This window comes from Mercenaria mercenaria, chromosome 8, assembly GCF_021730395.1.
Source record: "Mercenaria mercenaria strain notata chromosome 8, MADL_Memer_1, whole genome shotgun sequence".
Classification (NCBI taxonomy): domain Eukaryota; kingdom Metazoa; phylum Mollusca; class Bivalvia; order Venerida; family Veneridae; genus Mercenaria; species Mercenaria mercenaria.
Window position 1 is genome coordinate 19,135,257 of NC_069368.1, and position 17,112 is coordinate 19,152,368.

Below are 17,112 nucleotides of genomic sequence, written 5' to 3' on the forward strand. Positions count from 1 at the left end.
TCATCCTATCTTCACCAAACTTGAACAAAATGTGTTTGACCATAAGACGTCGGCTAAGTTCGATAAATAGCCAAATCGATCCAGGCATATTGGAGTTATGGCCCTTGAATTACCGAAAAATCAGCCTTTTTATTCTTGTCCGTACTCTAAGTCAAACATTTCTAATCCGATCTTCACCAAACTTGAACAAAATATGCTTGACCATGAGACCTCGGCCAAGTTTGATAACTAGCCAAAGGGGTCTAGGCATTTTGGAGTTGCGGCCCTTGAATTACCGAAAAATCAGCCTTTTTATTTTTGTCCGTACTCTAAGTCAAACATTTCTCATCCGATCTTCACCAAACTTAAACAAAATATGCTTGACCATGAGACCTCGGCCAAGTTTGAAAACTAGCCAAAGCGGTCTAGGCATTTTGGAGTTGCAGCCCCTGAATTACCGAAAAATCAGCCTTTTTATTCTTGTCCGTACTCTAAGTCAAACATTTCTCATCCGATCTTCACCAAACTTGAACAAAATATGCTTGACCATGAGACCTTGGGCAAGTTTGATAACTAGCCAAAGCGGTCTAGGCATTTTGGAGTTACGGCCCTTGAATTACCGAAAAATCAGCGTTTTTACTCTTGTCCGTTCTCTAAGTCGAACATTTCTCATCCGGTCTTCACCAAACTTGAACAAAATGTGTTTGACCATAAGACCTCAGCTAAGTTTGATAACTAGCCAAATCCGCCAAGGCACTTTTGAATTATGACCCTTGAATTACTGATTGCATCCACTTGTCCAGACCATCTAATTGGATCCACTCGTCTAAACCATCTAGAGAAACTAAACATTTTTCATAAGGGCAGTTGTGGGAAACATGCGCTTTTCTCAAAAGCATCTCTAGTTGTAGTGTTTCCAGTAATGAAATTAAATTATCGACATGTCAGTTTCCAGTGATTGATCAGCCAGACTATTGTTGCCAATACATCAAAAATGTCAACCTTGTTTTTCATTGAAAAAGTGTTGGAAAACCTAGTGTAGCAAAGATGACTGTCTGATTGTCTGTCAGATTGTTTCAATGTTTTAAATATGTTTTGTATTTTTCAGCATGGTGAAACTGCAGTACATATGGCTGCAAGTGGAGGCCATACAGAGGTCATCAAATTCCTAAACTCAAAAGGAGTTGACATTGGGGCACTTGACAAGGTAAGTCAAATTTGATCATAGAGCTTTATCTCTCAGAAAAAAAAATCTTATTCTCTTAACCTTCATTTTCTTGTTATTACGAAAAATGATCTATTGCTTTGATAAGCTTGTGAAAGTAACACTTGTAAAGATATGAAAAAGCATAGATTTGTTGTATTTTCTTCACTACCTATTGTCAAAGTACAATGTAACTCATTTCTTATTAGCATGATTTTGCTTTCATTATTTTTATGTTAAGGCGAAGTCATGGCCATAACACATACTCAGAACAAAAATAACAGTCTAGAATTATAGTTATTTTTAACTCTAGGTCATCTGAGTCATGATCACTTTACGTACTTGAAACAAAATTTAAGTCATGTAGAACATTCAGTTTTAGGTTGCAGTCACTTTACTAAAAGTTACTTTTGCATACTCTTGATGAAATATGAGTTATCATGGACCAGGTGTGAAAAGTAGATATAAAATATCAACATCTTTAACAAAAGATTTTTTGTTTGCCGAATTTCAATCTCTTATAAAATCGTTTTGCGTGAACGTATTGTATTTTCCTTTGGTATGTTGATTATTTATGATATATATGATTGAATTATGTCAAAAAACCTTCAAAAATACCTTTAGTTAAAAAAATACAGGTGTATTCCGGTTATAGAAAGTGTATTCCGGTTTTTAGGTGGATTCCGGTTTAATGTGTGACCCTATTTACCTGCAATGTACTATATTTGCCTTCTATATACTCTATTTACCTGCAATGTACTATATCTTCCAGCTATATACTCTATTTACCTGCAGTGTACTATATCTTCCAGCTATATACTCTATTTACCTGCAGTTTACTATATCTTCCAGCTATATACTCTGTTTACCTGCAATGTACTATATCTTCCTGCTATATACTCTATTTACCTGCAATGTACTATATCTTCCTGCTATATACTCTATTTACCTGCAATGTACTATATCTTCCTGCTATATACTCTATTTAAATTCCATACTTTTAGTATCAAAACCAAAAACTATGGGACGCACAAAGAGGGATCACTATACATAGATTTCTCTACCAGACAAAGGGAGAATACACATATATAGCTCTTGTGAACAAAGTCAATAAGCTGACTCCTGACAATCATTTGACTGATTTCCACAGTGTGTCCCACAGGCACATACATGTGCCACCAGAACCAACAAATAAACAAGATTTTAATTGTTTGACATCAATACTTTTATTCAGGCTATATAATAAGACCTTGTGGCGGAATATTGGCTGCAGACGGGGGCTAAATTCTTAAATTTTATACAGTCCCGGGGAGACAACTAACTGCCTTCCCTTAATGGTACACTGGCAAGTCAGTGTCCAGGTTGGAAACCTTGGTGTCAGTCCCAACAGTTGCACACCCTGATGAGGACGGTTGTTAGTGGGCAGCCCGGATTACATCTGACTCCTGAGCTACTGCGGTCCCGGACGTAACCCTGCCCTGGGCCTACCCTCCATACATAGAGGTGGAGGGGGGTGCCAACGTTACCCTGGAGTGCACCCCACCATAACACACAAAATTAATACACACAATGAACCTGCATGCCTTCAAGCAAGTCAGGCCAGGAGAAAGAGCCAGGCTGATGTACCCGTAACCCCCTTCTTCGTCTCCCCGGGCCACCACAGAAAATGATATATTTTCCCCCACTATAATATCTTCCAGCTATATACTCTTATTTACCTGCAGTGTATTATGTCTTCCTGCTATATACTCTTTTTACCTGCAATGTACTATATCTTCCTGCTCTATACTCTATTTACCTGCAATGTACTATATCTTCCAGCTCTATACTCTATTTACCTGCAGTGTACTATATCTTCCTGCTATATACTCTATTTACCTGCAATGTACTATATCTTCCAGCTCTATACTCTATTTACCTGCAGTGTACTATATCTTCCAGCTCTATACTCTATTTACCTGCAATGTACTATATCTTCCTGCTATATACTCTATTTACCTGCAATGTACTATATTTTCCTGCTGTGTATTTCAGCAAGGTGACAGTGCAGTATACTGGGCGGCGAGGCAAGGTCATGTAGAGGTCATAAAGTACCTTCTAGACGAGGGTGTTGCCTTGAACTCACAAAATAAGGTAGGATCTTTAAGGAGATTTATATTCGCTCAGTATTCTAGAGAGTATTCTAAAGGAGATTTTTGTGTTTTGCGCTATGAAATGGATACAGAGTTCTGATCAAAGAATTAATAAGTACTTTAGGAGGGGCCTGTGTTGGCAAGTGGTTAAGGCCACTGACTGGAACACTTGCCCATCACCTTTGTGGGTTTGAAACTGCACTTGGGATGTAGATCTCTCATATGTGGCTAACAGCAGGTCAGTGGTTCTGCCAAGGTAGAAGTCTGTGCTTGAAACAATGCCCTGGGGGAACCAGGAGTCATCCTCCAGTATAAATAGTTTGAAAAGTTACCAGTGACCTAAATTGTGTATATTGACTCAAAACCCAACAGTACTAAAAAGCATAAAATACTTAAAGGTGCATGCATCCAGATTTATGTGAAAAAAAAACCCCAAAAAAACAAAAAAGTATTCAAAAGTTGGTAACTGTGAAAAAGCAGTAGAAACCAACTTGGCGATATTTATTTTTAAACTCCATTTTTGTTGTCTGTAAGCTGTTGTAGTAAAGCTATCTTTAACAACAATCCCGCTGAAAAGTTTATATGTAAAATTGAAAGCATTAGGTTGTTTTTTGAATTATAATCCTGGAATTTTCAAGTAAAATAATATTTTAAAAAGATGATGCAAGTTTGTGGGCATGCCTCTTTAAAAAAAAGTGAAAGCACATTTTTGGATTTGATTTATTTGCTCAACAGGGCTGATGTCAGAAGGAATATTTGAAGGGGTTGCTGCTGTGCATTAATTAATTAGATATTCCAATCTACTGAAACTGTATGTCTATCCAGATGCCAGAATAATTCATTGATTATAACAATGATATAATCTCATTAGCGCCATTGCAATTGTCTAAATCAACTTGAGGCGTCTGGTGTAAGACATTTGGTGTAAATATTGTGTCTGTTTCAGTCTGGGGAGACAGCAGCCCATGTCGCAGCAAGATACGGCCACATGCAAGTTATTGATTATCTGGCTTCATCAGGTGTTGATCTAAATGTACAAGACAATGTGAGTTATCTTTCTTCATACTTTTACTGTTTCCAAGGTAATAAATGTTTGTAGACCAGTCTTAGAGTGCAGCCTTGCCATTGGACAATTTCAAATTAATTAACCAATCAAATTTGCCATTGGACAATTTCAAACTAATTAACCTATCAAATGTGTGAGACTTCAGACTGGTCTACAGACATAGTGTTATAACCCCAGATAATACACAGGATATAAATTAGAAGGCTTCCTTCTCTATCACCCCTTAATATTTATATTTTCCTTACATATCTCCTATTGAAGGTTCCGTAGAGCCTTCTCAGCTAATTTTTAGGAAAAGGTCAGATTTCCAATCCATAGGCAAATTTTCATCATGACTGTTTCACTCCAGTGACTCCGCCTCAATTTTATGTGGGGATGTTGGTCTGTTTAGCTAAAACATGGAGTCCATAAAAAATGAACATTAAAAAAGCTTGCCCACCAGTGATGAAATAATAGAAAGAGGGGCACCTGGGGTCTTCAGTAACCATGAAAATCTGGAAAGCCACAAATTGACCTATAATTGTGTTGACTTCATGTTAAATCCAACAAAACAAAACAAACAAGACTTTCCGAAACACTTTAAATATAAAGTGAAACCAGTCCCTAATTAGTGGGCCTATGTATCATACATATTCATTGCTATACTGATATGTTTATGTGTATGAGATGGAACTGGTTTAAAATAGTACATAAATAAAATTGTGTTATTTATTTTGTAGCTTGGGGAGACTGCCCTCCATAATGCAGCTTGGCATGGATTCACAAATATTGTGCATGTGTTGTGTAGAGATGGGGCTAAACTAGATATGCAGAATAAAGATGGGGACAGCGCGCTGCATTGTGCTGCAGCACGGGGACATGTTGAATGTGTGAAAATCCTGCTTGAGGCTGGAATGCCCCTTGATTTGAAAGATAAGGTAAATGGAAAAATAGAAATATTTTGTTCACTGAAGAAGGCGTATTAGCAACATAGTTTACACATTTCAAGAATAACATTGTCAGAAAGAAATTTAAACCATTATTAAAGGATTCAAGTTATTTTTAGCATTTGCAAGACAGTACTTAAATCTGAAAAAAATAGATTTTCAGAAAGGGAAAATACTAGTTTTATATTGTAATTATTGTAATGAAATGTAGCCCACCTGCTTAGCTCAATAGGGATAGCACAGATCTACAGGTCCCGGGGTTGTGAGTTCAATCCTCTTGCAGGCTCCTGCTGTTCACAACTCAAAACAGCAGTTTAAGCACACATCTAATGTACAGATATTTTTATAAACTTTGTGATCCCAAATGACCAGGAAAAACACTGTGTCTGAGAATGGGCAGACTTTTACAGCTTCCGTATGTGTTAAAGTCTTCTATTGTAACATTTAATAAAACCTGGAAGAAAATTTTTTCGAAGCATTGAATGCAACCAAGTGAAAAAATATCACATGCAGTTTGATTGAATGTTTGCATGAGAGGTTAATGACCTGTCCTGCCACAAAGCATTAGCTTAACCCTTACCCTGCTAAATGTCTAAAATGGACTGGTCCATCTTTCAGTTTGGACAATACCATTAACCACTTTGGTAGTTTAGTGGTAGAGGGTCCGCTTCGAGTGCGAGAGGTTGTGGGTTTGATCCCGGGTCGCGTCATACCAAAGACATAAAAAATGGTACTAGTAGCTTCCTTGCTTGGCGCTCAGCATTAAGAGGGTAGTGCAGGGACTGGTCAGCCCAGTGTCAGTATAATTGACTGGGTGGGGTATCATGTCATGTGTCTACGGCGTGATATTCCAGTGAGGCAGCACTATAAAGTTGGGCATTGTGCTCCCTGCTACAAGTAGACACCGTCGTTTAAATGACTGAAAAATTGTTGAAAAAGACGTTAAACCCGAACACACACACTCACACTTGACTGTTTAAAGGGGTGCTTATTAAAAAAATGCTGACTAAATGGCGAACAGTGCAGATCTTGATCAGACTGCACGGATGTGCAGGCTGATCAAGATTTACACTGGTCGCAAAGGCAGAACCAATCGTGTCCAGCATAGTAAGGGTTAATCATATCCAGTTCATACTATACAACTTCTAATATCTTTTTTCAGCGTGGATGTACAGCTCTGTATCTAGCATGCAATCGACAACACACACCTATAGCACTTATGTTGCTGCACTCTGGGTGTAGTATGGATGAAATAATTGAGGTAGCGAATTTGTTTTATGACACTTAATTTTGTAATTTTTCTTTCACTCGACTTCCACTTGCAGATACATGTATAATATGGTCAGTAGCTAGATGTATTAGGTAATTAGGCCAGTAATAGAAAGAATTTAAAATGGGTTGTCTTGACATTTCAAAGGTGAACAATGCAGTAGAATTATGGTCTAGATCATTTTTTATTAGAGTAATGTTAAGTATTTTGTAAAAATAAACATTTTTGGAATTGGGGAACTATTCTACAAGGGGAAAGGTATTTAACTGTAACTGATAGGTTGATGGTTATGTCATTAAGTTGATGCTCTATTTTGCTGTTAGCCAAAAAATGATACAAGTTTTCCAGGTCTTCCAGAATTCCTGGTTCTCTGTTTCAGCAGATATGTTTTTCATTTTTATTTGGATGCAGTTGGGAATTGTCTTTTAAAAGATTCTTTTGTTGTTTTAGTAGTTATTTATGATGGGGAAAATGAAATAAAAGTTGTATGCATATTTTTTTTCAGTACATTGTATAAAATCTGTTAGGGCTTCCTTATTTGAAAATATTTTCTATATATCAATAAACTCAAGATTGCTAGAAGCAGTGATAGATGTTGATTTTCCACTGAACCAGATTTTAAAGACAATTTACCCATGATGCTACTGTATTGCAGGATGCTTGTGAATATACACTACATTGTGCTGTACGTGAAGGACTTACCACTGTCGTGCAGACCATGTGTGCATTTGGATGTAAAGTTGATGTATTAACTAAGGTAACCACTATCACCAATTGTCTTCTGTGCTTTTCTTTCTACAATCATTGTGTCATAAAAACCATTCATTTATTCTTTGTTGAGTTTAACACCATTCTTTCAACTGTATTTTAGAATAAATGCGGTTGTCTGTGAATTTTGACCAGTGTTTTTGCATTTATTTATTACCAGTATAAACATGTTCTCCACAAATTCCCCTCATGAATCAGATGTGGAGGACAAATGATCTTCAGTCAGTTATCTTACCCGGTACTTAAATTCATACATGTATGAAATCTAGATCTTCGTTTTTGCTTTTTTAAACAGAGAAATTTTTATCAGAAACTCAAACATTCTGTATTCTAGGAGACAAATGTAACACCATTGCATCTAGCTAGTAAAGGAGGCTACATTGAGATGGTCAGAACTCTTCTTCTGTCAGGAGCACAGTCATTTCCTAACAAGGTACAGTAAATTTTGTAGGAGAATCAAATCTTAATCTTCGTTGTAAAATCCTGCTTTGACTTTGAGTGAAATGCTAAATTTGTGTCCATATAGACTGATCTTGCAAACTACTAGAAACAACACCTCAAAGATCAATTTTAATCAACTGAAGTACGAGTTCGCAAGAATATCCAAGGGATACAACTCTGAAAGTTACACTGATGAAGTTGACAATAGTTACTGATACTGCAAAAAACTAAGTGTTTTACAAACCAATGTGTTTGGAATCTGTGGTTAAATGTCTTTAGTGGGAATAATTTGGAAATTTCATTCATAAAATATTTTATTTTTATACCATCAGAAGAAAATAAAATCAATAAATATGAGAAATAACTTGAAGATTATGTACATGTATATATTGCAGGACGGTGTGAGTCCAGAAATTATGGCTTTGGCAGAAGGATACACTGATATTGCGGATCTTCTGAACAAAGTTAAAGGGGTGAGAATATATATCTTTAACGTTCTGTGTAGTTTAATCAATTCACTTAAACTTAGTGTAAATAGATTTTTGAAAAAAGTGACTATTGCTGAATTAAAAAAACCCTAAAAAACAAACAAGCTGTCAGATGTTTAAATGAACAGTTTTTAGCTTGACTATTCGAAGAATAAGGGAGCTATCCTACTTGCCACGGCATCGGCGTTAGTGTGAGCGTCACACAAATGTTAAAAGTTTGCGTACCACCCCAAATATTTTCAAAGTCCATTGAGGAATTGCTTTCATATTTTGCATACTTGTTAACCATCATGACCCCAGTCTGTAAACAGGAGCAGACAACTATCAAGCATTTTGACTGAATTATGGCCCCTTTTTGACTTAGAATATGCTTATTGTAATGTTAAAGTTTGCGTACCACCCCAAATATTTTCAAAGTCCATTGAGATATTGCTTTCATATTTTGCATACTTGTTTACCATCATGACCCAGTCTACAAACAGGAGCAGACAACTCTATCAATCATTTTGACTGAATTATGGCCCCTTTTCGACTTAGAATATGCTTATTGTAATGTTAAAGTTTTACTCATAGCTTATATTATACTATCAACCACTGAGAATGGTCGAGCGCGCTGTCAACTGACAGCTTTTGTTTAACATAAGCTTGTCTGATTTAAAAAAAAAAATCTACGAGGTATTGTCATTAGCATTGGCTAAAATTTTTGTTTAGGTCCCACTTCTCTCAAAAACTGTAAGAGCTACAGCTTTGAAACTTTGCACATATGTTTATCATCATCAGGGGGCTGTGTAGGCTAAGAACTATAACTCTGATATGCATTTTGTCAAAATTACGTTACAAGATCTTCAGTGTACATTGCATCATGGTATTTGACATGTTTTCTTTGTTTGATTAGGATCGTGGAGAGGCTTTCATAAAACAGCTGATGTTATCCTCACTGTCACTACCTCAGGTCAAGGTCAAATTTCTCGGTTCAACAGGTGTGGGAAAATCGACATTGATTGAGACACTGAAATGCGGCCTGTTCAGTAGCTTCTTCAGGAGATCGCGGCTCAGTAGCTCCAGCGCAAACCCAGGATCAGGCACAAAGTCAAAAGGTTTGTATAATAAACATAGTTAAAAATTCACATAACATAACATTTTGTTGCTCTTGCTGGAAGCTTCAGGTTTTTAGCCCACCATCATCAGATGGTGGGCTATTCAAATCACTCTGCGTCCGTGGTCCGTCGTCCTTCCGTCCGTCCGTCCGTCTGTCCTTCCGTCCGTTAACAATTTCTCGTTATCGCATCTCCTCAGAAACTACCTCGGGGATTTTGACCAAACTTTGTCAGAATGATGTATTGGTACCCTAGTTGTGTCCCCCTGAAAATCAGACTGGTTCAACAATTTTTTAGTAAGTTATGGCCCTTTGTTTATTTCTATAATTTACATAGATTTATATAGGGAAAAACTTTGAAAATCTTCTTGTCCAAAACCACAGAGCCTAGGGCTTTGATATTTGGTATGAAGCATCATCTAGTGGTCCTCTACCAAGATGATTCAAAATATTTCCTTGGGGTCTAATATGGCCCTGCCCCGGGGGTCACATGGTTTATATAGACTTATATAGGGAAAAACTTTGAAAAACCTCTTGTTCAAAACCACAGGGCCTAGGGCTTTGATATTTTGTATATGACATCATCTAGTGGTCTTCTACTAAGATTGTTCAAATTATCCCCCTAAGGTCAAATATGGCTCCGCCCCGGGGGTCACATGGTTTACATAGACTTACATAGGGAAAAACGTTGAAAATCTTCTTGTCCAAACCACAAAGCCTAGGGCTTTGGCATTTGTATTGTAGCATCATCTAGTGGTTCTCTACCATGTTTGTTCAAATTATCCCCCTAGGGTTAAATATGGCCCCGCCCTGGGGGGTCACATGGTTCATATAGACTTATATAGGGAAAAGATTTTAAAATCTTCTTGTCAATAACCTACAACATTCAAATTTGGACCACATGTATGGTTTTGAGTGGCAAGATGAACCTTGACATGAGTTGACCTTGATTTTGACCTAGTGACCTACTTTCACATTTCTGTAGCTACAGCCTTCAAATTTGGACCACTTGCATAGTTTTGTGCACTGAAAAAAACTTTGACCTTGACTTAGACCTAGTGACCTACTTTCACATTTTTGAAGGTACAGGCTTCAAATTTGGACCACATGCATAGTTTTGTGTTCTGAATTGGAATTTGACCTTGATTTTGACCTACTGACCTACTTTCACATTTCTCAAGCTACAGCCTTCAAATTTGGACCACATGCATAGTTTTGTGTACCGAAACAAACTTTGACCTTTACATTGACCTAGTGACCTACTTTCACATTTTTGAAGGTACAGGCTTCAAATTTGGAACACATGCATAGTTCTGTGTTCCGAAATAAAATTTGACCTTGATTTTGACCTAGTGACCTACTTCCACATTTCTCGAGCTACAGCCTTCAAATTTGGACCACATGCATAGTTTTGTGTACCGAAATGAACTTTGACATTAAGATTGACCTAGTGACCTACTTTCACATTTCTGTAGCTACAGGCTTCAAATTTAGACCACATGCATAGGATTGTGTACTGAAACTTTGACCTTGACATTGACCTAGTGACCTACTTCCACATTTTTGAAGGTACAGGCTTTAAATTTGGACCACATGCATAAATTTGTGTTCTGAAGTGTAATTTGACCTTGATTTTGACCTAGTGACCTACTTTCACATTTCGTCCTTGAAATTGATCTAGTGACCAACTTTAACATTTCTCAAGCTACAGCTTTCGAATTTGGACCACATGCAAAGTGTTGTGTACGGAAATGAAATTTGACCTTGAGCTAGTCAGTAAGTCTTGAAATTTGGAACACTCAAAAATGGCACATTGGTGGGCGCCAAGATCACTCTGTGATCTCTTGTTTAATAATTGAGCAAAGTAAAGAAGAAATTTTATAGATGTTAATACATTTACCATGTGTGAATAGAGACCACATGGCTCTTAAGACCACTAGTTTCATTTCCAAATGAATGATTTTCAGCTTACCTGTGAATGACAACCTACATAAAGAACACTGTTTGACTTTCCCATACATGGTCTTTATATAGAGGTGTTGCTGTGAACAGTTGAGTGGCATCTTTTTGGCTACCTCTGTAAATTTCAGTGGAAAGGTTCATTGTTATCCCCCCACGAAAGTCGGAGGGATATAGTTTTGGCATTGTCCGTCCGTCTGTCCGTGCGAGCTCACATTTGCATACTTAGGTGGCTATAGGAACAATAGGTAACTGTACTTTTTCTTTTATGTCATTCATTCCGTAAGGCTTTTATGTGGCTATTTTTCTTTTACGTGGCTAAAAGAACAATAGAGAGAACAAAAGAGTAGCCACATAACTATCCATATGTAGGAACTTCCGTCTTTCTGTCCGTCCTTCCGTCCGGAGCCATATCTAGGAAATGGTTGGGAATATTTATATAAAACTTCATATACTTGTTCACCACTATGAGTTCTTGCGGCCCGTCAAGTTTCAGTCAGATTGCCTTAGTAACACCAGAGTTATGACCCTTAGAAGTTTCTAGTGTTAACTATATAGGGTACTATAAATATGGCAATTTCTGCATCATAACTTTTGATATATTTGACCTAGAACTATGAAACTTAAACACAATTTAAATCACCATAATGTGGTTGTGTACACACAGTTTCATTCGGATTTATTTGATAATTAAGAGTTATTGCCCTTTAATTGTATAAAAATCCACATTTTTGTACATAAGAAACTTACCATTTGGTAGAATTTTATTAAATTTCTTTCATTCTTTTCCATGATTATTTATTGTAAACATGTGAAGTTGTGTACCCACACCTGGTCACCCCCTTACCGTTATCACACCCCTTCCCCTCCCTCCCTCCCTCAAGTTTCAGTCAGATTGCCCAAGTAACACCAGAGTTCTGGCCCTTAGAAGTTTCTAGTGTTAACTATATAGGGTACCGTAGATCTATAGATATGGCAATTTCTGCATCATAACTTTTGATATATTTGATCTTGAACTATGAAACTTAAATAGAATTTAGAGCACTATAATGTGGTTGTGCACACACAATTTCGTACGGATTTCTTTTGTAACTTCAGAGTTACTGCCCTTTAATTGTCTAAAAATCCACATATTTGTACATAGCAAACTTACCATTTGGCAGAATTTCATTAAATTTCTTTCATTCTTTTCTATGAACATTTATTATAAACATGTGAAGTTGCGCACCCACACCTGCTCACCCACTTGCCTTGGTCACCCCCCCCCCCCCCAAAAAAATCAACATGTGACATTTTGTTTCCTCACCCATTTCCCTGCAGCCCCACCCCCTAAAAAAATAAATATATACATATATCTGCATATATAGATATATATATTTCCATTCCTTTTTTTTTTTTTTTTTTTAAATGTCCAAACCTTCAACATGTTGTTGTGACTGCACAAACCTTGCTCCCAGCCATGTTCAAGATATCTTACTTAATTGTGTTCTCTTAAGGACATCTGTTCTTTTAAGTTCAAAAGCAACATCTGGTGCCAAACCACTCAGAGACAATACTTCGCTCCAGTTAAAATTCAAGCTCACATTTCAATTAACTGCATTTAATTTTAAAAGCTAAGCTTATTACAGTAAGCATATCCCATTCAAAATAAATTCTTTAGTCAGGATCAAAGTATCATACATTTATTATGTACTCTTTAATTAAACATTTGTTTTCTGTTAAATTAATTTTGACTAATGAAATTATTTGCTTCTTATTAACATCCTTAACTTTTTGCTAGATATATTTTTTTGCCATTCCTCACCACAAACTCTTTCGGCAGGGGATACCAATTCATCGGAATTTGCTTGTTATTACATGTATGTTTCTTCTATATCATTATAGAATTAAAGCCACGTCTACCGAGACAATACAGTCTACCTACACCATTGTGTTACTCTGTCGGCAATCCACAGTATACAAAGGGCATAAATATACAGCATGTCAATATAACAGGTAATGAACATATACAGTATAATCTCTGGTAATGCGATTCCTTAGGGTAAACACAGGTCTGTTATTTGAGATACAGAGTTTAACTGTATTTGATTTCTGTCACATGATGCTAAGGTGCTTGTATGCTAGTTTAGGACATGTAGCTCATTTCTTACGTTTTCAATGAATTATTAAAATAGAACAGCGAAATAAATCTTTCATGTTACAAAAATTGGTGAGGAACTACAAATTGAATAGTTTGATTAAAATACTCAAAGACAGCCCTGTAATAAAAGAAAATTTGTCTGTTTTACCAGGGGGGTTGTAATATACAGTATTTCACTCACAAACGCCAAATCTTGTATTTTAACTGATGTCTATTCCACTCATGAAAATACTGCATTTGGTGTCCATTCATTAAAAGATACATTGAAACATGCAAAACTCCTGTATTTCTTATATTGTCCATTCTCGACATAAAAAGTGATTCTAGAAATAACAACAATGCAGTTGAAACTCGCTGATCGCAAAATTCCGGCTATCTCAAAGACATAATCAAGTTCTGCTTGAAAGGACGCGCATAAAATATCACTTTAAGTCGAATTTCGGTTATCTCGCCGTAAAACACTCGATCCCTTGGAAATCGAAATACAAGAGTTTCAGCTGTAGTAATAAGAATACAAACGGAAATGTTTATTACCTTCTTTTACCGTGGGTTCTTTCATAAGGCAGATTATCAAATAATGATTATTTATGTATTCCAGGTGTCGGTGAACTAAGCATGTGGGATTTCTCTGGTTATGAGCCGTATTACATGTTGTACGACCATTTTCTAGGCGAGACAGGCTGTGTACATGTAGTCATGTTCAGTTTAATGGATCCATTTGATGAACAAATTGCTCAAGTTTTCTTCTGGCTCAATTTCCTCAAGGCTCGAGTTACCCCTCTTTTACCTCTAGGTAAGTTAAAGCCCAGTTACCAGGGTATAAGTAACATCTCAGTTATTTCAGGGTTAATATTGCACTGTGAATTTTCTCATGGCTAGAGTTACTTTTCCTTTACCTTTAGGTAAGTTGTCCCATAGAAACCAGGTGGTTTTGGGGATAAAAGTAACATCTGTTACTTGTGCTATCCCATTGATAATTTCCTCAAGGCTGAAGATTTTACGTGTAGGTAAGTTATACCCCATTTACCAGGTTATAAGTTACATCACAGTTACTTAAGGGCAAGTATGGCAGTGTTGATTTCCTCAAAGCTAGAGTTACACTTCATTTACCTCCAGGTAAGTTATATCCTAATCACCAGGATGTAAGTAATTTCTGGTGGCCTACAGATAACTTCTTCCTGGCTAGGGTTTTGCCTCTTTTGCATTATATCGGGCAGGCATTTGGGTAGAAACACTGATTCTGCAAGCCAGCTGGGTGGTTTTGTCACATGACCCAAAGCAGGGCCCGAACCAGTAAAGGTGACGGGCAAGCAGCCTTAACCAGTCTGCCATGAAGACTCCTCTTTCAGGTCCTTTAAATATCATAAAAGAAATGCAAGCACAGCTGCACCTTTTTGAAAAAAAAATGTGAAATTACACTGAAGATCTAGTGTTAAACATTATTTATTGGTCACTAAACAGAGGTATTTAATGAAATAATTTTATCAAAAATTTCAGGATATTGTGGACAACTCCCAAATCGTCCATGCATAATACTCATTGCCTCACATGCAGATAAAGCAGGGTGCTTGAAAAATGCTCGCGGGGAATACGTCAGCCATGTGGCTAGTAGCATTCTGTCGAAGATTCAGCAGAAGTTTCGAAGTGACCTTGACATTGTTGAGAGAGTTTTCGTCATGGATACTCAGGTTGCCATGACACCAGATGTCAAGGCTTTAAAACACCAGTTGTATCAGCATAGGGCAAACATTCTCAGGGTAAGTATATTACAGATTTTATATTGAAAAATTGATGTATTCATTGTAGTTGTATGGGATGTTTGATTCACATATTCTGTATTTAGCAGAGCTATTTCCGAATTTCATTTTAAAATGATGGTCTTGAAATAAGAATCAATTTGATATCTGAGAATTTGAACTTTGTTTAAAGGAAAACGGCCAAGAACAAAATGAACAGCTCAAGTCTTTTTTGGCGCACATTAAAAATGCATCTAAAATTACTGTATTTTGTAATAGTTTGTAATATCCTTAAAAAGATATTTTCTATGTTTTGATCTCACAAAATTCTGGGTAACTTGAACAAACATTTTGTTCATTTCATTTCACTGAACAATCCGTGTTTTACTGCAGTCACATCAGTTTTGAGTTTGAGATCTTTAAACTAAGCTGTTTAAAACAATCGCAATGACATTACATTTTCTTTTGAACAGTCTGTCGGTAAATCCAGTGGTTTCCTGGAGGCCATGTTGATGACCTTGCCATCATGGCGACGATCATCGTCCTCCTACCCAGTGTTGTCATGGCAACAGTTCATTGAGTTTGTGAGATCAAAGGTCAATCCACTGGTTGGTGAGAACCATATAAAGCACCTTGTGGAACAGCTACAGATTATAGGGGAGGTAAGTTATGAAATATTTGTAAATTTTCTCATCATTACTCATTAGGACTGTTGTCATAGAGAATAATCTTCCAACAAGGAGGTCATGGGTTTGAATCATTTGCCTTGCATTTTTTTCTGCATGATGATTTACTGAGTGAAGACAATGTGTTGTATAAGGTAATTTGTCGTCTGCCTCTTGATTCTCAGTGTCATGTAGAAAATAGGTTAATACTGACAAGGAGTTCTGGAATACTAGTTTATTCAGCTGAAATACTGCTGTAAAATGTTGCTAAACCTGGTGTCAGTATAATGTGACTGGGTGGGGTAATATGTCACATGGCTATTCGTGATATACCATTGAGGCAACACTATAGAGTTGGGCATTGAGCTCACTGCTACAAGTAAACAACATCGTTTATATTACTGAAAAATTGTTGAAAAAGACTCTCAACCCGAACACACACACAAACCTAACAAACAAAAGTAACGGTATCTAGGGTAGAGGGTAACATTTGGTGACACAGAAAATAAAAAATATTGACCTGTCACTTAGCAGAACCTGTTTACCAGTAATATATGAAAAGAGTTGTTGGTTGCTGGGGAAATAAAATGTTTTATTGTCAGTCAAATAAAGGTTGCTAATGTAGATTGTCAGATTTTTGTTGTTCTAAATCGGCTGCAGACTGAGAATGGTATAAAATTGATGATTTTTTAGCTCACCTGTCACATAGTGACAAGGTGAGCTTTTGTGATCACGCACCGTCCGTCGTCTGTGCGTCCGTCCGTCCGTAAACTTTTGCTTGTGACCACTCTAGAGGTCACATTTTTTTGTGGGATCTTTATGAAAGTTGGTCAGAATGTTCATCTTGATGATATCTAGGTCAAGTTCGAAACTGGGTCACGTGCGGTCAAAAACTAGGTCAGTAGGTCTAAAAATATAAAAACCTTGTGACCTCTCTAGAGGCTATATATTTCATAAGATCTTCATGAAAATTGGTCAGAATGTTCACCTTGATGATATCTAGGTCAAGTTCGAAACTGGGTCACGTGCAGTCAAAAACTAGGTCAGTAGGTCTAAAAATAGAAAAACCTTGTGACCTCTCTAGAGTCCATATATTACACAAGATCTTCATGAAAATTGGCCAGAACGTTCACCTTGATGGTATCTAGGTCAAGTTCCAAACTGGGTCACGTGCCATCAAAAACTAGGTCAGTAGGTCTAAAAATAGAAAAACCTTTTGACCTCTCTAAAGGCCATATTTTT

At 36.9% G+C, this 17,112-nt stretch overlaps 1 protein-coding gene across 2 annotated transcripts in view; it reads left to right on the forward strand.

Annotated features, from left to right (window-relative positions):
• Positions 1–17,112, forward strand: part of LOC123522929 (death-associated protein kinase 1-like) — a 125,682-nt gene that overhangs the window by 98,093 nt on the left and 10,477 nt on the right. For both annotated transcript variants that reach the window (XM_045300462.2, XM_053549485.1), the window contains 13 exons: positions 1,088–1,186; positions 3,218–3,316; positions 4,262–4,360; positions 5,101–5,298; positions 6,470–6,568; positions 7,233–7,334; positions 7,680–7,778; positions 8,182–8,259; positions 9,170–9,371; positions 13,214–13,324; positions 14,068–14,262; positions 14,967–15,226; positions 15,679–15,867. In XM_045300462.2, coding sequence (XP_045156397.2) covers positions 1,088–1,186; positions 3,218–3,316; positions 4,262–4,360; positions 5,101–5,298; positions 6,470–6,568; positions 7,233–7,334; positions 7,680–7,778; positions 8,182–8,259; positions 9,170–9,371; positions 13,214–13,324; positions 14,068–14,262; positions 14,967–15,226; positions 15,679–15,867 — 1,830 coding nt within the window. The remainder of the gene's footprint in view (positions 1–1,087; positions 1,187–3,217; positions 3,317–4,261; positions 4,361–5,100; positions 5,299–6,469; positions 6,569–7,232; positions 7,335–7,679; positions 7,779–8,181; positions 8,260–9,169; positions 9,372–13,213; positions 13,325–14,067; positions 14,263–14,966; positions 15,227–15,678; positions 15,868–17,112) is intronic.